The sequence below is a fragment of the Mytilus edulis genome, chromosome 14, assembly GCF_963676685.1.
Source record: "Mytilus edulis chromosome 14, xbMytEdul2.2, whole genome shotgun sequence".
In the NCBI taxonomy this organism is placed as follows: domain Eukaryota; kingdom Metazoa; phylum Mollusca; class Bivalvia; order Mytilida; family Mytilidae; genus Mytilus; species Mytilus edulis.
The window spans coordinates 26,422,440-26,443,293 of NC_092357.1; the positions used below are offsets into that span (position 1 = coordinate 26,422,440).

At 33.3% G+C, this 20,854-nt stretch overlaps 1 protein-coding gene across 2 annotated transcripts; it reads right to left on the bottom strand.

The window, feature by feature from the left end:
- Positions 1 to 698: 698 nt before the first annotated feature.
- LOC139503008 (uncharacterized) lies at positions 699 to 20,604 on the bottom strand. Of its 2 annotated transcripts, XM_071292676.1 has the most exons (10): positions 19,986 to 20,604; positions 19,334 to 19,538; positions 12,982 to 13,128; positions 12,441 to 12,709; positions 12,063 to 12,180; positions 11,742 to 11,865; positions 10,481 to 10,743; positions 10,019 to 10,165; positions 6,851 to 7,015; positions 699 to 1,665 (listed from the first exon to the last, which is right to left on the bottom strand). In XM_071292676.1, exons 2-8 carry the CDS (start codon positions 19,398 to 19,400, stop codon positions 10,056 to 10,058), a joined length of 1,098 nt encoding a protein of 365 aa, XP_071148777.1. In that variant the 5' UTR covers positions 19,401 to 19,538; positions 19,986 to 20,604; the 3' UTR covers positions 699 to 1,665; positions 6,851 to 7,015; positions 10,019 to 10,055. The 2 variants fall into 2 exon arrangements, with proteins under 2 accessions (XP_071148777.1, XP_071148778.1); XM_071292677.1 differs by having other exon boundaries at positions 19,334 to 20,604.
- Positions 20,605 to 20,854: the final 250 nt, after the last annotated feature.

Here is a 20,854-nt window from a genome sequence, read left to right on the forward strand (position 1 = left end):
CCGAGCACTTTTTTCAGTTGATCAATATTTGAAACAACATTTTTTTTGTAATGTATATTTGGTTTATAATTTTTTGTGGTACAAACACATCAACATCATTACTAGTAGGTATAACTAAAATATCACCGTTTTGTACAGAATTACGAGCTGTGGGCTGCCCTGGGTGTACACATCCCTGATCAGGAATTTGTTGTTCAGCGGGCTGCTGAGGAAGTTTGAAGTTTAAATGAGTTGTGGTTGTAGAATTGGCTGTAGTGGTACAAACGGCTGTTAAGGGAGGATTTTATATTTTGAGACTGTCTCATTTTCTCAAGAGTAGATTTTTTAAAGAAAATTGCAAAAAACTAAAATTTTACCTCAAAATTTTATAACTTTATCAATATTCAAAAACTTACCAATTTTTTCTTTATTCTTCTATATTTCTTCTTTCTGAACATTGATGAAAAAGAACAAAAGCTCAGGCAAAAATATCTCTGCACTTGTTTAACTATATATCAAGGACAAGAGATAATCCCAAATGAGCAATCATTTTTATTCTGCTGTGCAATCTTCATCAGTCCTGAAGCAAAAAATAAAATTTTAGCTTAAATCAGTAAGTAATGTAAAGGAGAGCTAAAATTTTAGCTGGTTCTTTTTCAGACCAAAAGCTAAAATTTTAGCATCCACAACTTAGATAAAATTTTAGCTTTGCAGAAAATTGATAAAATTTTAGCAAACATGTATACAAAGATAAAATTTTAGCATTTGAAAAAACATTATATTGCAAAGAAAAATAGACTTTAGCGTAGTTACATGTATTTTAACACCACAGATGGCATTACCCCTGTTAACCTTAAGTTTAATTGATTGTTGGTTGTTTAATGTTCAGTGGCAACTAATTCATGCACTTTCAAGACAAGAACAAATAAATAGACAACAGGTAGGTCCTGTATTAGGACTTGATGAGGAGGAAATTTGGACTATCACCATGATCACTGGCTGGTAAATTGGATAGCCCATATGATCAGAAATTTGACCTTTCAAAAATCCACCTATGGACTGATCAGACATAAACAGTAATAAATGCTGAACAATTTCTCATGGTTATCATGGTTATTGGTAAAATACAAACAAGTGGTTATTAAAATATTTTACCTACCTACCTACCCTGTTTCAAAACTTAGGGTCGGAAAAGGGCAAACAAACAATATTTTAATTTAGGCCTCAATAGATGGTTTTCAAGTCAATTTAAGGTAGCAAATCTAATGACACAGCCAACTTTTGAGCAAAAGAACAGCATATAATCAGAACTTTCTGAGTGACGAGAGGTTAACTGGATGAGTCTTCACCATTTTCTGTTTTTTATTTCTGGTCCTTCATGGAGATTAACTGCACCAACTGTTTTAGGCATTTTGATTTTTCCAGTTACATTAACAGGTAAATCAAATCCTGATATTATCACACATTATTCTGTTTTATTTTCCTGTCGTTTACCAAAATCCATTTGGTCTATGGATTTATTAGGAATAAATTTTACCTTGCCGATGTTGTAGGCTTTCCTCAGTAGTATACCATCTTTTTCAACTCACAACTCATTAAAATCATTTATTCCTTCTAACTTGTGTGTAATCAGTTTGTGTTATGAGGTGTTGTTAGCACATTTAGAGACTTGACATCCAGCAACACCTGTAAACAGAAATAATAATGAGGGGAATTATAAACCGTTTCAAAGGTCATGTTTTCAACTTCAACAAAATGTGTGTACATTACAGCATAGATCAACATGATATTTTGAAGAAAAGAAAAACATTTTAAACTAGAGGCTCCAAGGAGCCTGTGTTGCTCACATGATATTTTTATTTACAATTGATGCATGGAATAATGCAACCTTTATACTTTTGCTCTAGTTTCAGAGATACATGTATGGAAAAGTCAAAAACTGCATTTTTTACCTATGTTCTATTTTTAGCCATGTCTGCCATGTTTTAGGCAGACAGGGTCACTGGACACATTTTACATTTTAAAAAAAAAAAAAATACCATAATGTTTATTTGGGTCCAAGTACATTTAAATTTGTCTCAGTTGTTTCAGGAAAGATTTTTGAAAAAGATTGCAAAAATTTACGAAAAATTGTAAAATTTGACTTTAAAGTGCAATAACTCCTTATGAAGTCAATTGTCAATTTTGATCCTGTTCACTGATTTGTAGAACTCACTTTGCTGAACGTTATTGCTGTTTACAGTTTATCTCTATCTATAACATTATTCAAACTAGAGGCTCTAAAAAGCCAGTGTCGCTCACCTTGGTCTATGTGAAGGAAGCAGATGGTTTCATGACAAAATTGTGTTTTGGTGATGGTGATGTGTTTGTACATCTAACTTTACCAAAAATTCTTGCTGCTTACAATTATCTCTATCTATAATGAACTTGTACCAGTAGTTTCAGTGGAAAATGTTAGTAAAAATTTACAAATTTTATGAAAATTGTTAAAAATTGACTATAAAGGACAATAACTCCTTAGGGGGTCAATTGACCATTACAGTCATGTTGACTTATTTGTAAATCTTACTTTGCCGAACATGATTGCTGTTTACAGTTATTAATATCTCTATCTATAATAATATTCAAGATAATAACCAAAAAACAGCAAAATTTCCTTAAAATTACCAATTCAAAACAGGTTGTCTGATTCATCTGAAAATTTCAGGGCAGATAAATCATGACCTAATAAACAATTTTACCCCCATGTCAGATTTGCTCTAAATGCTTTGGTTTTTGAGTTACAAGCCAAAAACTGCATTTTACCCCTATCATCTATTTTTAGCCATGGCGGCCATCTTGGTTGGTTGGCCAAAATCCTGGACATACCCCACATCCCCAAATTATCATTAAAGAAATATAGTAAGTGTAAGTAAAAAAAAATTGTGCAAGAAAAAATATTGAATCATAATTTCCTGTTGATATGCACATCTGCATAGTATGTCCTTATTATCTACAAAGTTTCATGAAGTTCTGTTGTGTAGTAACAGAGGAGTTGCAATGACACTTTTGCAGAAGTACATTAACACTTTCGCTACTGAATTTATTTTTTTCGCGGGATTTCCTGGCCGAAATATATTTGCACGAGCCATTTGCCTGACCGGGATTAATTTGACATGTGCTTCAGCAAAAACGATCTGGTAGTTTGGGTCATTGAAAACTCGGCAACCGTAGCGAGTTATGCGGTCAAATTTTGATAAAATGTAGATAAATATCATAGGTTGATCGTCCGTAACCTTTTCATAGAGTGAAAATTAGTTTACCTTAAAAACGTGTGTTGAAAACGTAGATTGATTGAGTCGGAAGATAATTTTTGTCATTGCCTACCGTCATGACCGTATATCACTTTCACTTCCATTCGGCAACATTTCTTAAGCACACGTGTGATTCTATGAGCTACTGAATTATTTTCTTTCAAAACCTGTTTCCATTTTCGTTTTCTTGGCAAAAATACTTGTAAATCGAGACTGTCGTTCACGTAGATTTTTGGCCGCCATTTGTTTACGGTTTCGAAAGAAGAAAGATAACTCGGGTTCGATAACGGACAATAACTCTTCCAGACGAGTTGTATAATACCCCCAGCGTTGATGTGCGATTACTGAACTAGTTAAAAATATTGTTTAACTGCAATAATAATCGATGGGACTTCTTTACTTTATGACTTAATCCCAGTAATGCCTTAATTCTTCCACATGTGAATGAGATAAAGCTTTCCAATAAATAAAATTTAGTAAATAAACCCATTAAGTGATTTTTTTCAAAGTTCTAAATCCATGAAATTTCCAAAAAAATTGATTTGGGTCATGGTGGTTTTATAATATATAAAAAATATTTAAGCATAAATAAATGTACAAGAAATAAGCAAATATTCAGCTGTATAGATCTCAAGATAAAGAGCCTACTGAATTATTTATTTTTTTGAAAATTGTTGAAACTAAGTAGTCAAAATTAAGGATGTATAAGATAACATGAAATTGACAAATACATCAACTGATGTTTGTTAAAGCAGCACAAATAAATACCAAAAGCTGATAACTAATATTTTATAAATTTATTTTCATCATAGTTAAATTTATTAATCACATGCAGTAGAGGAAAAGGATAGAAAATATGCAGACAACTACTGGGTACTGTTTTATTTAAACTCATGGTATGTACACACAGATGCAAGTCGTTGAAAACAATTGCCAAAAGAGATTAAATTAATAAATCATGTACATGTTTTACTGCAAAATTCAGTTTTAAAATTCATTGATGGAAAGCTACATCAGGGAGCGGATATAGTTTGTAATTACATTTGGAAGCTATGAAATTTGTTTTAGTTTATATTGCTGTGTACTCATTGAAAAGGAGGATTCATATCATAAATTTTGATTTTGAAATTGAGTGAGGACAATGGAAACTGTTTTTTTTTTTTATTTCTGTTAATATTGTTGGGTTATTTAATGGAATGATTTGTCAAAAAGTGAATAAAAATTACTTGAGTGAGGTTGTTATTAGAATATAACCATTGTATTAAACCAGTCTATTAATTAATCTATTGCATCCAGCAGCAAGTGTTACTTACAATATAAGCCTATATATTAATGTGGTATGAAGATACCCTGCTTATCATGTGTGCTAGTCCCATTAACAGTGTAAATTTTTAAAGAAGCTGACTTACAAGGTGACAGCTACAAGACCCTGATGTGGTACATTATCCCATTTCAAATTTGATTACTTTTTTTCTCTTACTTTTTACTACTACATGTATATGACTTGGCATCTGAGAGAAGAAGCAATTTATATACCATTTAAAGTAACTTTTTGAACACGAAAAAGATGTTTCCTAGTGTTAAAAATGGTTGCTTATATTGGCATTACAAATTGTAATAAACTTTAGGCACTGCTACACTGGTCATTCATCTTTTGTGTGTGCAACATGAGGGGGGAGTTCTTCCTCATAATTTCCAGAACAAAAAATTGAACCCCTATTGTTTTCAGAAACATACAGGAACAGTATTATTTTACAATAATAAATGATGCAATCTCAAGATTAATCAGAAGCAGCAGACAACACATTATGTTATTTCACTTTGGGGAAAAATCACTACCCTTCAGCAAATTTTTTTTCCCCCTTCCCAATTCTAAAAAAATAATTTTCCCTTCCCTTCCAAAACAATTTTTCTATTTCCACTTCCCTTCTTTTACAATATTTTTTTAAATGAGAAAGAAAACGATTTGTTAAAATAAAATAATCATCTTGGCATTTTTCAGTATTTTTTTTCTCTGTCAACAAAGAGACATATATAGTATACATGTCTCTGGTCAACATAATTTGTTTTTCAAAACAAAACAAAATCTAAAATTTTTGTATGCTGAACAAGACTTTTAAAAACCTGTCACAAGACGAGATACATCATGGAAAATAAATTTACATTCGATTAAAATACGAATAAGATTGCAGAATATTGTCTCATCTTTCGAAACCACTTTTATGTAAAATAATAAAGCTTTGAGATGTAACAACACGTGTTTTATGAACCACACTATTTATAGACTCAGCTGTCAATTTTGTCAATATCCGGTTCTATTTTAAATGAAATTGGACTTTCGTTTTGTCGACCGTAGTACATACTGCAGTACAGCCTTTCAATAAAAAAAAAGAAAACCCGTAGCACTACAGACTCATGACTCTGACTCAATCGGTAATGAAAGGTTGACTGTCAAACGGCAACGAGAAATAATAATTAACAGTCGTGCACCTGATGGCGACAATCAAAGTCTCGATTTCAGATTGTTTTACAAATATCCTTCTCACAACTCCAAAATATACGTACAATAACTACTTTTGTTCAAGTTAAGCCACTTTCATGACCGCAGGTCAAGTTTTCTAAATGTTTCAACTCGAAATGAAACTCTTGACCATGATTCCGCCATTTTGTTTTTCACGAGTTTTTTTTTCCCTCAACAATCTTTAAAAAAACATATTTCAACAGTGTTTTTACGCCCGATACTAAAATATCGAATGCATTTGATGTTTATCATAACATCCATGAAGCAACGGGGCCAAGAAACATGTTTAAACATTATTTTTACTGTTTGCACTGGGACCGTCTAAAAATAGAAATATTCGGCATCTACACCGGTGTGCCAAAAGGATACATTCGGCATCTACACCGGTGTGCCAAAAGGATACATTCGGCATGAAAGGGTTAAAGCAAATAAGTTCAAAGGGGAGTAACTCCTAGAAAAAAATTGAATCGTAATTTCCTGTTGATATGCACATCTACATAGTTTGTCCTTATTATCTACCAAGTATCATAAAATTCTGTTGTGGGGGTAGGTATAATAAGGAACAGACAGACAAACAGTCAAGCAGATGGATACACAGACCAGAAAAATTATCTTAATATAATATCACACATGGGGCTTCAAACAACATGTCATGGATCATTTTATCCAATGCTTTAATTTTTTCTGTTAAATATGGGTTATGTAACATGTGCATTGGCGGATCCAGGGGGGGGGGGGGTCTTGGGGTTGCAACCCCCCCTTTTTTTTTGGCCGATCAATGCATTTTAATGGGGACATATAGTTGAAACCCCCCTTTTTAAAATGGCTGGATCCGCCCCTGATGTGTATGTGAGCCTGAGTCTGTGACTCGTCTAACATTTTGTCATTATCATGTCAGATTTATTTGTGAAATGAAATTTACTAAAGAGAATCAGACTGTCTCTGAAATTGTGTATAGAACCAGATTTGCTTATTTTAACAGGTCACATTTAGATCACGGTGAGTTTGTGTTGTAATTATGTTTTCTGATTGAACAATGTACATTTTGTTAATTTACCTGTTCTAGAGTCAAGGACAGTTTTCATATCAGCTGCTGTTACAATGTTTTTTTTTCAACTTGCAACCCAACTTTTTATCTTTTTGCGCTTATTTGCCATCTTTGAATCACAATATGACTTTCCTGCATGGGCCTCAGAGTAGCAATATCCCTGTATATTGATCCCTATGAAATATAAGATATTCATTACTCTGCAATTTAAATATACACAAAATAACTAAAAAGTATTGTATAAAAGTTTTATCACATTAGATTAAGGCAAACTACAGAAATAGGAAGAAAACTAAAAAAATAGCAATTTTACCATTTGTAAAGGGGCATAACTTTAGAACAACTAAAGTGACGCCCCCAAATATTCAAACTTGATTGTTTAGTGGTAATAAGCATTGTATAACAGTTTACTAACATTTGGTTAAGGCAATCTAAAGTTAACTATAGTTGTTAATTTCTGTGTCAATTTGGTCTCTTGTGGCGAGTTATCTCATTGGCAATCATACCACATCTTCTTTTCTGAATAAATAGTTAGAGTACAGACATACAGTGGTTGTTGTTTGTTTACAGTCTGTGCCAAAAACTATTTGAATAACTAGCCCTATGGGGTAGTAAAAAAAAAAAATACTAGCCTGAATTTATATGTACTGGACCGGATAAAATCTGTGTCCCCGGTGAGGATCACGAAGTGATCCGAACCAGCTAGGGAGGTTTGGGGGCATGCCCCCCCCCCAAGAAAATTTTGGAATATTAGATGTAAAATCCTGCATTCTGAGGTTACATTTTTGTGTATAAATCTTGTCAAAAATGTAGAGTTTTTTCTCCATATTATATGAAAAATTCTACTTTCCTTCAATAAAAACCTTCTCAAAACTGTTGACAAAACTGACTCCATTCTTTGAATTGAAGACAAACATGTAAATGTAAATTAAATGTATACATGTAGATATAAACCCCTTGCCATCACATATTGTTTATTCAAATTTGACTTTGGAAAGTTAAAGAGATCACCCTTTCTGATGCAGACCAAAAATAGAAGAAAGCTTATATCAATTGATTATATATTTATTCTTCATAATTTTTCATGATTTTTTTCAATTTGCTGAACAACTCCTGTTCAGCAAGTTCATTTTCATCTTCACTTTTTTCACCACTGTCCTCATCCTCATCTGTACTGCAATCTTCTTCTTGGTTGATAACAATCATCAGAAAAAAATATATATTAAAACCTTGTAATATTAATCATTTCAATTTGATGTGGATGTACATCATGGTTGAATACAAGTAAACTGCGAGCTACTGCTCACTGATGATACCCCGCCGCAAGTGGATAATATTAATAGTGTAAAATTATGCAAGTGTTCGGTAAACAGGAAGTTGTCGAGTGATGAATCTGAAAACGCATCACACGGTATAGCTGACTTATATTAATCCTGAAACCAAATTTCAGAAATCCTTGTATTGAGTTTCCTGAGAAAAATGTGACGAAAATTTTCAACTTGGCTATCATGTGTAAAATCGTACAAGTGTTCGGTTAACAGGAAGTTGTCAAGTGATCAATCTGAAAACGCATCACACAGTATAGCTGACTTAGATAAACCCTGAAGCCAAATTACAGAAATCTTTGTATTGTAGTTCCTGAGAAAAATGTGACGAAAATTTTCAACTTGGCTATCATGTGTAAAATCATACAAGTGAAACTGCGAGCTACTGCTCACTGATGATACCCCCGCCGCAAGTGGATAATATTAATAGTGTAAAAATATGCAAGTGTTCGGTAAACAGGAAGTTGTCGAGTGATGAATCTGAAAACGCATCACACGGTATAGCTGACTTATAAAAATCCTGAAAGCAAATTTCAGAAATCCTTGTATTGTAGTTCCTGAGAAAAATGTGACGAAAATTTTTAACTTGGTTATTATGTGTAAAATCATACAAGTGTTCGGTCAACAGGAAGTTGTCGAGTGATGAATCTGAAAACACATGACACGGTATAGCTGACTTATATAAATCCTGAAACCAAATTTCAGAAATCCTTGTATTGTAGTTCCTGAGAAAAATGTGACGAAAATTTTCAACTTGGCTATCATGTGTAAAATTAGACAAGTGTTCGGTAAACAGGAAGTTGTCAAGTGATGAATCTGAAAACGCATCACACGGTATGGCTGACATATTTAAATGTTGATACCAAATTACAGAAAGGGTGGATGTGTAGTTCCTGAGAAAAATGTGACGAAAGTTTCATGGGACGGACTGACTGACTGACGGACGGACTGATGGACGGACGGACGGACTGACAGACAGAGGTAAAACAGTATACCCCCCCTTTTTTAAAGCGGGGGTATAACAAGTGTTCGGTAAACAGGAAGTTGTCAAGTGATCAAGCTGAAAACGCATCACACAGTATAGCTGACTTAGATAAACCCTGAAGCCAAATTACAGAAATCCTTGTATTGTAGTTCCTGAGAAAAATGTGATGAAAATTTTCAACTTGGCTATCATGTGTAAAATCATACAAGTGTTTGGTAAACAGGAAGTTGTCAAGTGATCAATCTGAAAACGCATCACACGGTAAAGCTGACTTAGATAAACCCTGAAGCCAAATTTCAGAATTCCTTGTATTGTAGTTCCTGAGAAAAATGTGACGAAAATTTTCAACTTGGCTATCATGTGTAAAATCATACAAGTGTTCGGTAAACAGGAAGTTGTCAAGTGATCAATCTGAAAATGCATCACACGGTATAGCTGACTTAGATAAACCCTGAAACCAAATTTCAGAAATCCTTGTATTGTAGTTCCTGAGAAAAATGTGACGAAAGTTTCGTGGGACGGACGGACGGACTGATGGATGGACTGACGGACGGACAGACAGCGGTAAAACAGTATACCCCCCCCCTTTTTTAAAGCGGGGGTCCTTTTTTAAAGCGGGGGTATAACTTAAAGCGGGAGTATAATAATTACAACAACTTTGGACTATAATAATTTGCATGATATATAGTAATTAGTTCTCTACAAAGAAAAATAATTTATGCTGTGTTGTGTATTAGAATTAAGATATTGCAGAAATTTATATCTTTGCTGGTTCTCATTCTTAAAAGTATTTATGTTTTTTTTTTAAATTACAAATATTTGAATGCTTTTATGAACTATGTGATGTATTTTAAATACAATAAATACCTGGATGTCTTGACCAGCAGCTGGTGTATCAATCTCATCATGACCAACCACAACAGTTTCTTTGTCGACTGTGTTTGTTTGGAGTGTCTCGGTTAATCGTGATGGTCTGGAATAGCCAACTCTCCTTCTTCTGTCTGAAGGGGTAATCTGAAACAGTACAAATTATTTAAAAAAAATAAACAGTGTTTGTCAGAAATTTTAATTAAGTTTACAATTATTCAGACTAATATGTAATCAAAGTGGAGCTTAAACTTATTAAAACTTTGTCTTGAAAGAGCTTAACAGCATGGGAGAAAATACATAAGACATTAAGTATGTGTTTTAAAAGGCATACAATGATACAGTGAACTGAGGACAGTAAGTATTGAAAATAAGTAAACAGGAATAAATTCAACTTTGAGCTAATATTATCCAATTTTTTCTGTCATGCAGACAAAAAAATAATTTTGAATGAACAATTACCATCCAGCTTTGGGTCAAACTGCTCAACATTATCAGTCTCAATTTCGACTTGGATCAAGTCCTTCAATGTGTCCGTCTTCAAATGACCCCGCCTCTTGCCTTTGCTGAGTTTGATTCTGCTGAATGTAGTTTCTTTATTGACACTTGTTGGTGGTAGACTGAGCAGAGCATCTATAACAAGCTTTATATTGTCAAGGCCATCCCTGAATGTTTCAAACACAGATCCCCATGTCAAGGCACCATCTATAAGTCTGTTACTGTACCTAAAAAATTAATACACAAAATTGTAAATATTCAATATCAGACATATATGGATATTTTATTTTTAAAAATATTAAGATGTTCAAGGCAAAAAATTGGAGTAAATGAATACAGAGTTAGGAGTTGTTTACCCAGTGTTTTCCTTTTTTCCCTTAGGTAAGGTGGGTGTTTTCAAAAAATAACTTGCAACCGGGTGTGGTTTTTTTAAATGTCCAACTTTTTTTTTTTTATTTACTGTGGGTGCACGTGGGGGTCACAAAAATAAAGATTAGTATAATATTCACATTTAATGGAGTTGAACAAACATAAATAGAAGTAGTCATATTAATTGTCAAATATTCTTTGATTTTATTTTTTCAAAAATTTATCCCTTTTATCTCTTCTTTCATTTACAATTGTATGCATCAGCATGGATTTAAGGCCTTTCGATCCAGGTTTCTGTCCTGTTTCTTGCTTTTGTGCCGGTTTTTTGGCACACAGAGCAGTAGTATCCTTCCTCTGTGACTATAAGTCATTTGAAGTCTTGCTCATATTTGTCTTCACTTGCGTGTCTTTTCCGTTTTTTGGTTGATTTTTGTTCAATTTCCATAACTTCAACATTACTATCAATTTTATTTAACTTATTTGGTCTAGTATTTTCTTTATCATCATCGTCATCTACCTTTCTTTTTCCCCGATTGATTAATGAAAACATTGAAATTTGACGATTGGACGCCATCTTTGTCAATGAAAACAAGGTGGGATTAGTATTCAAACTTTAACGATACGGAACCGAAAAAAAATCCGGATTTTGAAAAAAAAAGCCGACCACCTCCTAAAATCGAAAGGTGGTCGGCTTTCAAAAGAAGATGGTCGGCACACCCGGCTTAAATGGCGAATGGAAAACACTGGTTTACCCTAAAGGTAACATTAAGCTAAAATTAGGTTTTTATAGAATAGAGAATGGAAACATTGTGCCAAAAAGACAACAACCCAAACAATGAGCAGAAACATTAATTACCTTTGATATATTAAAGATTTCAAAATGGCCCACTCTGTGTTAACTTCCTCTATATCCATGCCTGACCTTATTAAGGTGGACTTGAGATTTTTCTTTACAAGATGAATCTCATGGTCCCCATACTCTTAAATGACAAAAAAACTTATTCATTAAACATGTTAAAAAATGAGAAACATATTTTTGCTTGCACCATAAAACACAATTTGCTTATAGACTGAGATATTGATGATTACAGGTATTTATTTAATTACTTTAATATTATAACCTGTACAATCAGAGACAGTTATGCTATGACATATATGCAATTACAAGATAACTTACTTGGTTTGCATATTTTTAGAACTTCTGTAGTTGCTTTGATCTGTGCATGTCCATTATACAATGTTAGGTTCTGTTTCTGCAGAATCAAGGATAGTCTGTTTAAAGGTGATATGATTTCCTAAATGAAATGCAATTAATTAAAATTCAATACATATATAAGTTTGTCATATACATGGAAATTTAAATATGCAGTTCATATTCACATTCATTATTTGTAAAGCAGTAATTACATTGTACATATAAGAGTAGTAACAATTGTCAAAAATCAAAACAGACATGTCAAGATAAAGAAAACCAAAAATCAATAAAGCAATCTTAAAAATATTTTGACTTCTAAATGTATGTTTTTAATAATGATTTAGTATTCTACATGTATACCTTTAAATTTAACATGAATGTGACAACCGCTACATCAGTTCGAATTTTGGCAAGTCCTTCAGCTTTTGGATTTTCATGTGAAGCACTTTCTAGGTGAGCTTTAAATCCCCTGTAACCTTTGATAATAACATTTATTGCTCTAAGCATGTGTGGCATCCAACGAGTTCCTCCTACACGGGTTGGAAGTATTTTCGTCATGTTAAGTGCACTGAAAGCTCGTTTTAAGGCTTTCTTCTGTTTGGGACCTCTGCGGTACAAGTAGTAAAGACCTGTAAAATAGTTATTTGAAAATTTGACTTAAGACATCTTCTGTAAGACTTTATGTAAATAAATTTACATGATTAATAAATAAGGGTACAATGTATGCCATGGTGTATATGTATAAATTTTTGACATTAAATTGCTATACATCAATGCATGACATACATTGCATATGCATACATGTAAAATATAATAAGCTAAATGCATTTGAATTGAATGAACTAGGACTTTTTAATCATGATAATTATTAATTGTTTTATTGCCAAACATAATAACTTACCAAGAAGAAGAGTTATGGTTTTATCATACAATTTAGATGACTTAATAGCATCCTTAAAGCTTAACTCAACTCTGTGAGCCAAGCAATGAGTAACAACTATTTCTGGGTTTTCTCTTTTCATCAAAGCAGCCACACCATTTCTTATACCTGAAAAAAATATGTCTTTAAAACTATTTTTGTAACATTACATTGACACTGTACATTAAATTAATTTTAATCATATACTGTAAAAATGTTTTAATTCCTTTATCATGTTTAGAATTTTTTCAAATTCTATATGTTTACCACGGTCCATGTTTACTTTAAATCAATATGAAGGTCTAGATTGAGGTTCTTTCATTACACATGGTCCGAGACCACCATTGTCGTCCCTTGATTTTCGTTGTTCACAAATATAGTCCCTAGTGTTGACAGTGGGTTACTTGCCATTAATTTTTATACCCCTTCCAAATTTATTTCTCCATGTTCACTGCCTCAAATTGCAAGAAGGGGGTTGAAATTACACTGTAAAAAAATTTGGGTCCAGAATTTTAAAGGAAAGTAGTGATTTGGTCCAGCTGAAAAAGGTTGAAAATGAGCACTTCGGAAGCTGTCAAAAGATTTCAAGACGCCCTAAACATAAAATTGGCCATATTTTGAGTTAGAGGCGATGAAGTTTTCTATAAATTTGATATAATTTGTCCCAAAAGTAGTACAACACACTGTAAAAGTTTCTTTGAGAAAGCGCAGGTGGGATTTTTTTTATTTTCATTTATGTTCTAAAAGAAATGCACTACGAATTAATTGTGTTCTCGGACCTAAGAGGTGAAATCTGTAAATATAGAATTTGTACTCTGGCAACTTCCCTAAATGATTTGATGGTGTCAACTTGTCAAATAGCATGAAACTAAAGGATTTAAACTTTTATTTTATAGAATTTCTGCCAAAACGACCAATTTTGACATTTTATGGTCAAAATAGGCATTTTATAACTTTTTCAATATTGATGCATAAATGGCATCCTGACTTTCTATCTGACAGGTTTTTATGTGTCAATATTTGTGTTTCTATGCCTTTACCTGCTTCTTTTACTTATTTATGAACTCTGAATCTACAGAAAAGAAGTTTATCTCAGATAAAATGTGCAAAATGTGTTGTATGAATGACCCTTGTCTAACGCCTTGTTTGGATGAAGGCAATAGTGGGGAGCTTGGTATATAAAATTTGATGTCCATATTAGAGACTTCACTAAATTTGTATCAAATGCACTTTACAATGTCTATTGTACCTGTTCCATTTCACATACTATATTTCTTTTCTTCTGTAGGATAGCAAGTGGTTTAAATATAAGCCTGTTGAGAATAAATTGCATGAAAGTTTTTCCCTAAAAAGGCAAAAATCTTTGTTTCAGCCCATACTGCTTGTAAGAAAAGTTATTTGCAAGAGTCTTTTTGTGCTCAGATTTGTTGTATCATGTCACATGAGTATAGAAATGATAAAAAAGACACACATTTTTATTTTTTATAGCCTCAATATGCATTTTTAAATGTAAATATGTGGCACGGCCTTAATTGACCCTAAATTTTTTCCAGTCTTACTTGGCCTAAGACCCTTTTAAACTAATATGATATGTTATTTGTAACTTTTCTTTCCATTTAAAGTACTTTAAATACATATGTAAGGATTATTTATAACCAAAAAGCTTCACAAATTTAAAATTGCTGGAAAATATTACATCTTCATGTAAGGCTCCACTTCATTGAAAAACCTGAATTTTTAGGCGCAGGCTCATATAAATTTGACTTATGAATAATTATGCCAAGTCTGATAAATCAAATGAGTACTCTATTGCTTTTAGTACATGATAAGTTATATATTAAGGCATTTAACAAGTATTTTTTTGCAATATTTAAATTTTTAAAGCCCCAAATGTTGATAGTTGAAATTTTTCAATTTTAACGTCAAAATTTTACACGCAAAGATGAGTATAGAACTAAACTTAATGTCTATAATATACATCCTATTGTCATGAAACTTTGTAAGTAGTGTTATAATACATTAAGCTTTGTTCATACCAAGTTTTTTTAAGATTTGTCTACTCTTTCTACCCTATTAGGTCCGAGACCACCATTGTCGTCCCTTGATTTTCGTTGTTCACAAATATAGTCCCTAGTGTTGACAGTGGGTTACTTGCCATTAATTTTTATACCCCTTCCAAATTTATTTCTCCATGTTCACTGCCTCAAATTGCAAGAAGGGGGTTGAAATTACACTGTAAAAAAATTTGGGTCCAGAATTTTAAAGGAAAGTAGTGATTTGGTCCAGCTGAAAAAGGTTGAAAATGAGCACTTCGGAAGCTGTCAAAAGATTTCAAGACGCCCTAAACATAAAATTGGCCATATTTTGAGTTAGAGGCGATGAAGTTTTCTATAAATTTGATATAATTTGTCCCAAAAGTAGTACAACACACTGTAAAAGTTTCTTTGAGAAAGCGCAGGTGGGATTTTTTTTATTTTCATTTATGTTCTAAAAGAAATGCACTACGAATTAATTGTGTTCTCGGACCACATGTTTCAGTATAATATTCTTTGAATTTTTTAGGTCATTTGTCTTTTCTTTATACCCATTATTTTGTATTCTTTATATTATATGAACATGATGAATGAAGAATTTCATGTTTATAAACTAGTACGTACATACACTGTCACACATATAGCTACAGAGAACATATACACATTTGCTACGCACCAAGCACATGTGAAAATAAATAACTGTATCTACACCTCATTATTTTATCTATATGGATAAGAAAATGTGGCATGAGTCAGAGTGTCAATGAGACAACTCTCAATCCAAGTCACAAATTGTAAAAGTAAACCATTATAAGTCATAGTACAGTCTACAACATGGATACCATTTTTTCTACTGTAAATATAAAAAAGAACATGCGGTATGATAGCCAATAGGACAACTATCTACAAAAGACCAAAATGACACTGACAGTCATTAACAACTATAGGACACCGTACAGCCTTCAACAATGAGCAAAGCCCATTCCAACCCCATCCACATTGTATATTACATAATAAATAAATTAAAAAATAAATTTACCTTGCATGTTTGATGCACCGTCTGAGCAAAAGCCAATAAGTTTACTCCACAGTTGGTTGGTATTGTCCTCTGCATTTTCAAAGCAAACAGCTTTCATGTAATTAAATATGTCCTGAGATCCTGCAGATTCAGCAGTACCCAAATCTAAAAACTTTTCAATTATCTTTCCATTTTGGGCACTTCTTACCCACAATGACTCATATTCATCCCCCATGAAGTCAGATGACCCATCACAGGTGAGGCTCAGAAATGGTGTTTTTTTCAAAAGGTCTCTGGTCTCATTTCTGGAAACACTGGCTATATTTTTGACAAATTCACAGGCCTTTTTGTCATTCAGGTAGCTATTGCCAACATCAAGACCTTTAGCTTGATCCAGTTTACATATAACATTATAAGTTTTAAAGCTAAGATGATGTTTAGCAACAGCATGGGCATTACGAAAGAGAATGCTAAGTCTGTCATATTCATAAAATTGAGAAAGGAAATGGTGAATATGTCAAAGCGACAACCACCCGACCATAGAGCAAACAACAGCCGAAGGCAACCAATGGGTCTTCAATGTAGCGAGAATTCCCGCACCCGTAGGTGTCCTTCAGCTGGCCCCTAAAATATGCATAATAGTACAGTGATAATGGACGTCATACTAAACTCCGAATTATACACAAGAAACTAAAATTTAAAATCATACAAGACTAACAAAGGCCAGAGGCTCCTGACTTGGGACAGGCGCAAAATTGCGGCGGGGTTAAACATGTTTATGAGATCTCAACCCTCCCCCTATACCTCTAGCCAATGTAGAAAAGTAAAAGAATAACAATACGCACATTAAAATTCAGTTCAAGAGAAGTCCGAGTCTGATGTCAAAAGATGTAACAAAAGAAAATAAATAAAATGACAATAATACATAAATAACAACAGACTACTAGCAGTTAACTGACATGCCAGCTCCAGACCTCAATTAAACTGATTGAAAGATTATGTCTTCATCAGTTTGTTTTATAGAGTTAATGGCCTTTGCAGCCAGTGAATTCTGAGGAAGTGGCCTCTCGGCAACAGATGTTGCACTGATGTGAGGGGAACTGACTTCATGATTTTGGATGGTGTCAATCCTAAAATTCGTACACCCAGATAAGAATTTCCATCCCTTTCCCTGCTCCTTACAGTATGTACAATACATAACGGAATTCTCATTATCATACTTGAGCCAGGGACGACCGTCCATCCAATGGGTTTTGAACTCTCTGACGCGCTTGTCCTCGTATTTTTTCTTTGCTTCTGTAACTTGGTCGGAAGTGCGAGACAGTCTTTTTGGTGCCTTTCCAGGTCTCGCACTATCCGACCACCTCAACAATGAAGCCATGTAACGATGTAAAATTATGTGTGTACTTTTATCTTTCGATATGAAAACAAAACTGGCACCACTTCTTCATAAAATTAACGGTAACCAGTGACCAGTCACCGAGGTCGTCCTAATAACCAATCGTCTAAATACACAAGATGTCAAGCGGACAGTTACGAATTAATGTCTTCCGATGCAAAAATGAACATTTTTTTTTTATTTTCTGTTATGATTATATTTTATTTAGTTTATGCAACACAAATTAATCAATAACTACCGAAATTTGAAATTTTGAAAACACGTGGTACTGACCGTTTTTGCGCTTTTTTTTAATTTATTTTGAACAATCGGTTATTAGGGAGACCGTAAAAACTGGTTTACGCTACTTTTGCAAGGAAGTGAGTATCAGTTTATTGATCTCGATGGCGTTGTATTGACACATTCGGCAGTTAACTTACGGTAACGATTAAAAAAGTGCACACAGATATGCACTAGACCGGTCGGACTATCGGCAGTGTACTTTTTACTAGTCCGAGCTTAATTAAAGTAGACACGGGCTTCGGGCTACCGCTTAACGTCGCAGACTGTGTTTATGTGTTACATATTTGTTTTTCTCTCATTATTGGTTCATTTATCAGGCTGTAAGTTTTCTCTTTTGAATTGATTTACCTTGCCATTTCCAGGCTTTTTATAGCTGACTGTGCGGTTTGGACTTTGCTCATTCTTGAAGGCTGTACTGTGACCTATAGTTGTTACTTTATGTGTCATTTGGTCCCTTGTGGAGAGTTGTCTTATTGGCAATCATACCACATCTTCTTTTTTTTATAAACAAGGGTTAAACTTAAAGCACCTCCACTATGGCCTGGGACATAAAATAAGTTTACGAGTATACATACATGTACGTAACATTTGTACATTTGTACATCTAGAATTATATCAAGGTTATAACAAAATGCACCCAAATTTTCTTTAGAAAAAGAGCAATAACCCTTCAAATGTTGTCTGATTAAATTTCTTGTTAGAAAGCTTTTGACATGGTGAACAATTTTACTACTTTAGTTTTCCCAAAACTATAATTATATTATTTTATAGATATAACTTAAATGATATCTCTAGGTTGTTTTTTCCAAAGCAATGTCTCAGAAACATATGTGCTTTAATAAAAATAAAGATTATAGCTAATTTCCTAATGCATGAAGGGCAAGACTTTTTTTTACTTTGTTTGTATATTGTACAATAGTAATTTAGATAACATCCAATTGCTTTTAACCATTATATTTACAGGTTTAGGTTTGCCTATATTTATTGTATGAAGATGTCAGTCTTACGTTGTACAAAGCTTGGGTAAACGTTTCAAAATCAAAATTCTACTCTACAAGAAATTAGCTGTAAGATGAACATTAAACTACTGTCACTTAGCATGCTTAGGGAAAACATAAAAAAAATCAATGAAGGATAATAAACTTAATTCAAATAGTTTGGGGTGGGGGTAAAAATTGCTGCAATTTTTCTTTAATTGAAATGATTTTATACTTTCCTGTGGTCAATCTATTTTTCCCAAATTAAGTTAAGAGGAGAGTAAGGGGGTCAGTGTTTATCCTACATTGAACTTTTGATTTCGACCCTAATCATGCTAATTCTCAATTGTTGTCTTCTGCTTTTACCATATAAAATTGAGAAAGGAAATGGTGAATATATCAAAGCGACGACCACCCGACCATAGAGCAGACAACAGCTGAAGGTAACCAATGGGTCTTCAATGTAGCGAGAATTCCCACACCCGTAGGTGTCCTTCAGCTGGCCCCTAAAAATATGCATACTAGTACAGTGATAATGGATGTTCGAATTATACACAAGAAACTAAAATTTTAAATCATATATTTACTTAGCACAATTTTTTCTGTAATATACATTGTATGTTACCTGTTCTTTTACTTCTCTTACTTCTTGTAAGCATAACCAGATATGTCCACAGTGGTACATGTAGCATGCTGCATTATCTGATAGAAGAACAACGTCTTACTTTAAAGAAGTTGATATTTATAGTCATTATAATATTCTCAAGAAGTGAAGCCACACACGACCAATCCTGTTTCACAGATTCTAAAACATGGGTGAAAATTGTATGCTGAAAAAGAAATGCACAAGACAATTTTTATAGATGTAAATTGATACTGAATTCATTCCAAATAAAAGACTACATGTACATTTATTTATATTCATTTCATAAGAATCTATTCCATTAGAATCTTAAATCAAGGAATTTTTTGTTTTTTATAGTTAGTGTGATACATGTACATTTAAGAACACAATGAAAAATAATATAAAGTTCCAATTGATCATGTTTTATATATATAAAAAAATTGCTAAACAGTTTCAAACTCAGAACAACCTTATACATGATTTACAAATAAGCATATTTTGGTTTTCCCGTTTGAATGATTTTACACTAGTAATTTTGGGGCCCTTCATAGCTTGTTATTCGTTGTGAGCCAAGGCTCTTTGTTGAAGACTCCAGTTGGTATTACTTATTGTGCAAACAGATTGTGGGGACAGAGACAGCATATTGATTTACCTGAAAAAAACACATCTCAGTGATATCATAATCAACTCTCCTTCATTGGCAGTGTCCACGGCTGGTTCGTGGATAGTCTGGCAACCTCCATGCAGTCTGAGGTCTGTCAATGCCGCGGCGTTATGTCTTCATTACATTCAGCGAGCTTTCGAACACTTTTATCCTGATTACATACAGGATTAAATCCCACATGAATGGGTTAAGACAGACTTATACTGCCCTTCATGTCTGGAGGGACCATCTCGTCTGCCATTTGTTATTGTTGTTGTGCAGACTACGCGCCTTTTTTTAAAAAGAGGTAACCAAGCAAGGGAGATAAACAATACGGTGAATAACGCGTTTCGATGACTTTACTTTAGTGAATAACATTTTTCAAATAAAAATTTCCAAACTTTTTATTCATTGAAAGAGAAGATATGTATCAACTGATTACAAATATAAAAAAAAATGTGTGCTAGGCATCTGCTGTTTACAGAAAATCAAATATATCGATGTTGACCTACTTCATGTACTTTCAATGCCATTACACTGTTGTATATATGCGGACGGCGAATGCATTCAACCTATTTTTTTCAAGACAAATATGGCATACATCGATGTAATACTATGGTTTTGTCACTTTTATTAAGGAATTGTATATTTAAAAGGAATGGAAACGCGGCCGACTTCAAAGAAAATATTATGATGCATCTCTTGCTTTGACCGGCAAATGACCGGGTGTTAATTACACCCCATCGTTCTAACTTGCTCATTACTTATCTGGTAGAAGTTATCGAACGTGGTCATTTAATCTGACACTAGTTATCTAACTTGACAATGATATTTTTTTCTTTTTAGGCATGTTTCTGTAATAAAAAATAACGACTAAA

Bases quoted from the DNA above. Each gene is read 5' to 3' on its own strand.
- LOC139503008 (XM_071292676.1), bottom strand. From the start codon at position 19,400: ATGCTACATGTACCACTGTGGACATATCTGGTTATGCTTACAAGAAGT. The intron at 13,129-19,333 runs GTAACATACAAT...TATTTTTTTCAG, and splicing joins TAAGAGAAGTAAAAGAACAG to GTATAAGAAATGGTGTGGCT. The intron at 12,181-12,440 runs GTATACATGTAG...CATTTCATTTAG, and splicing joins CATTCATGTTAAATTTAAAG to GAAATCATATCACCTTTAAA.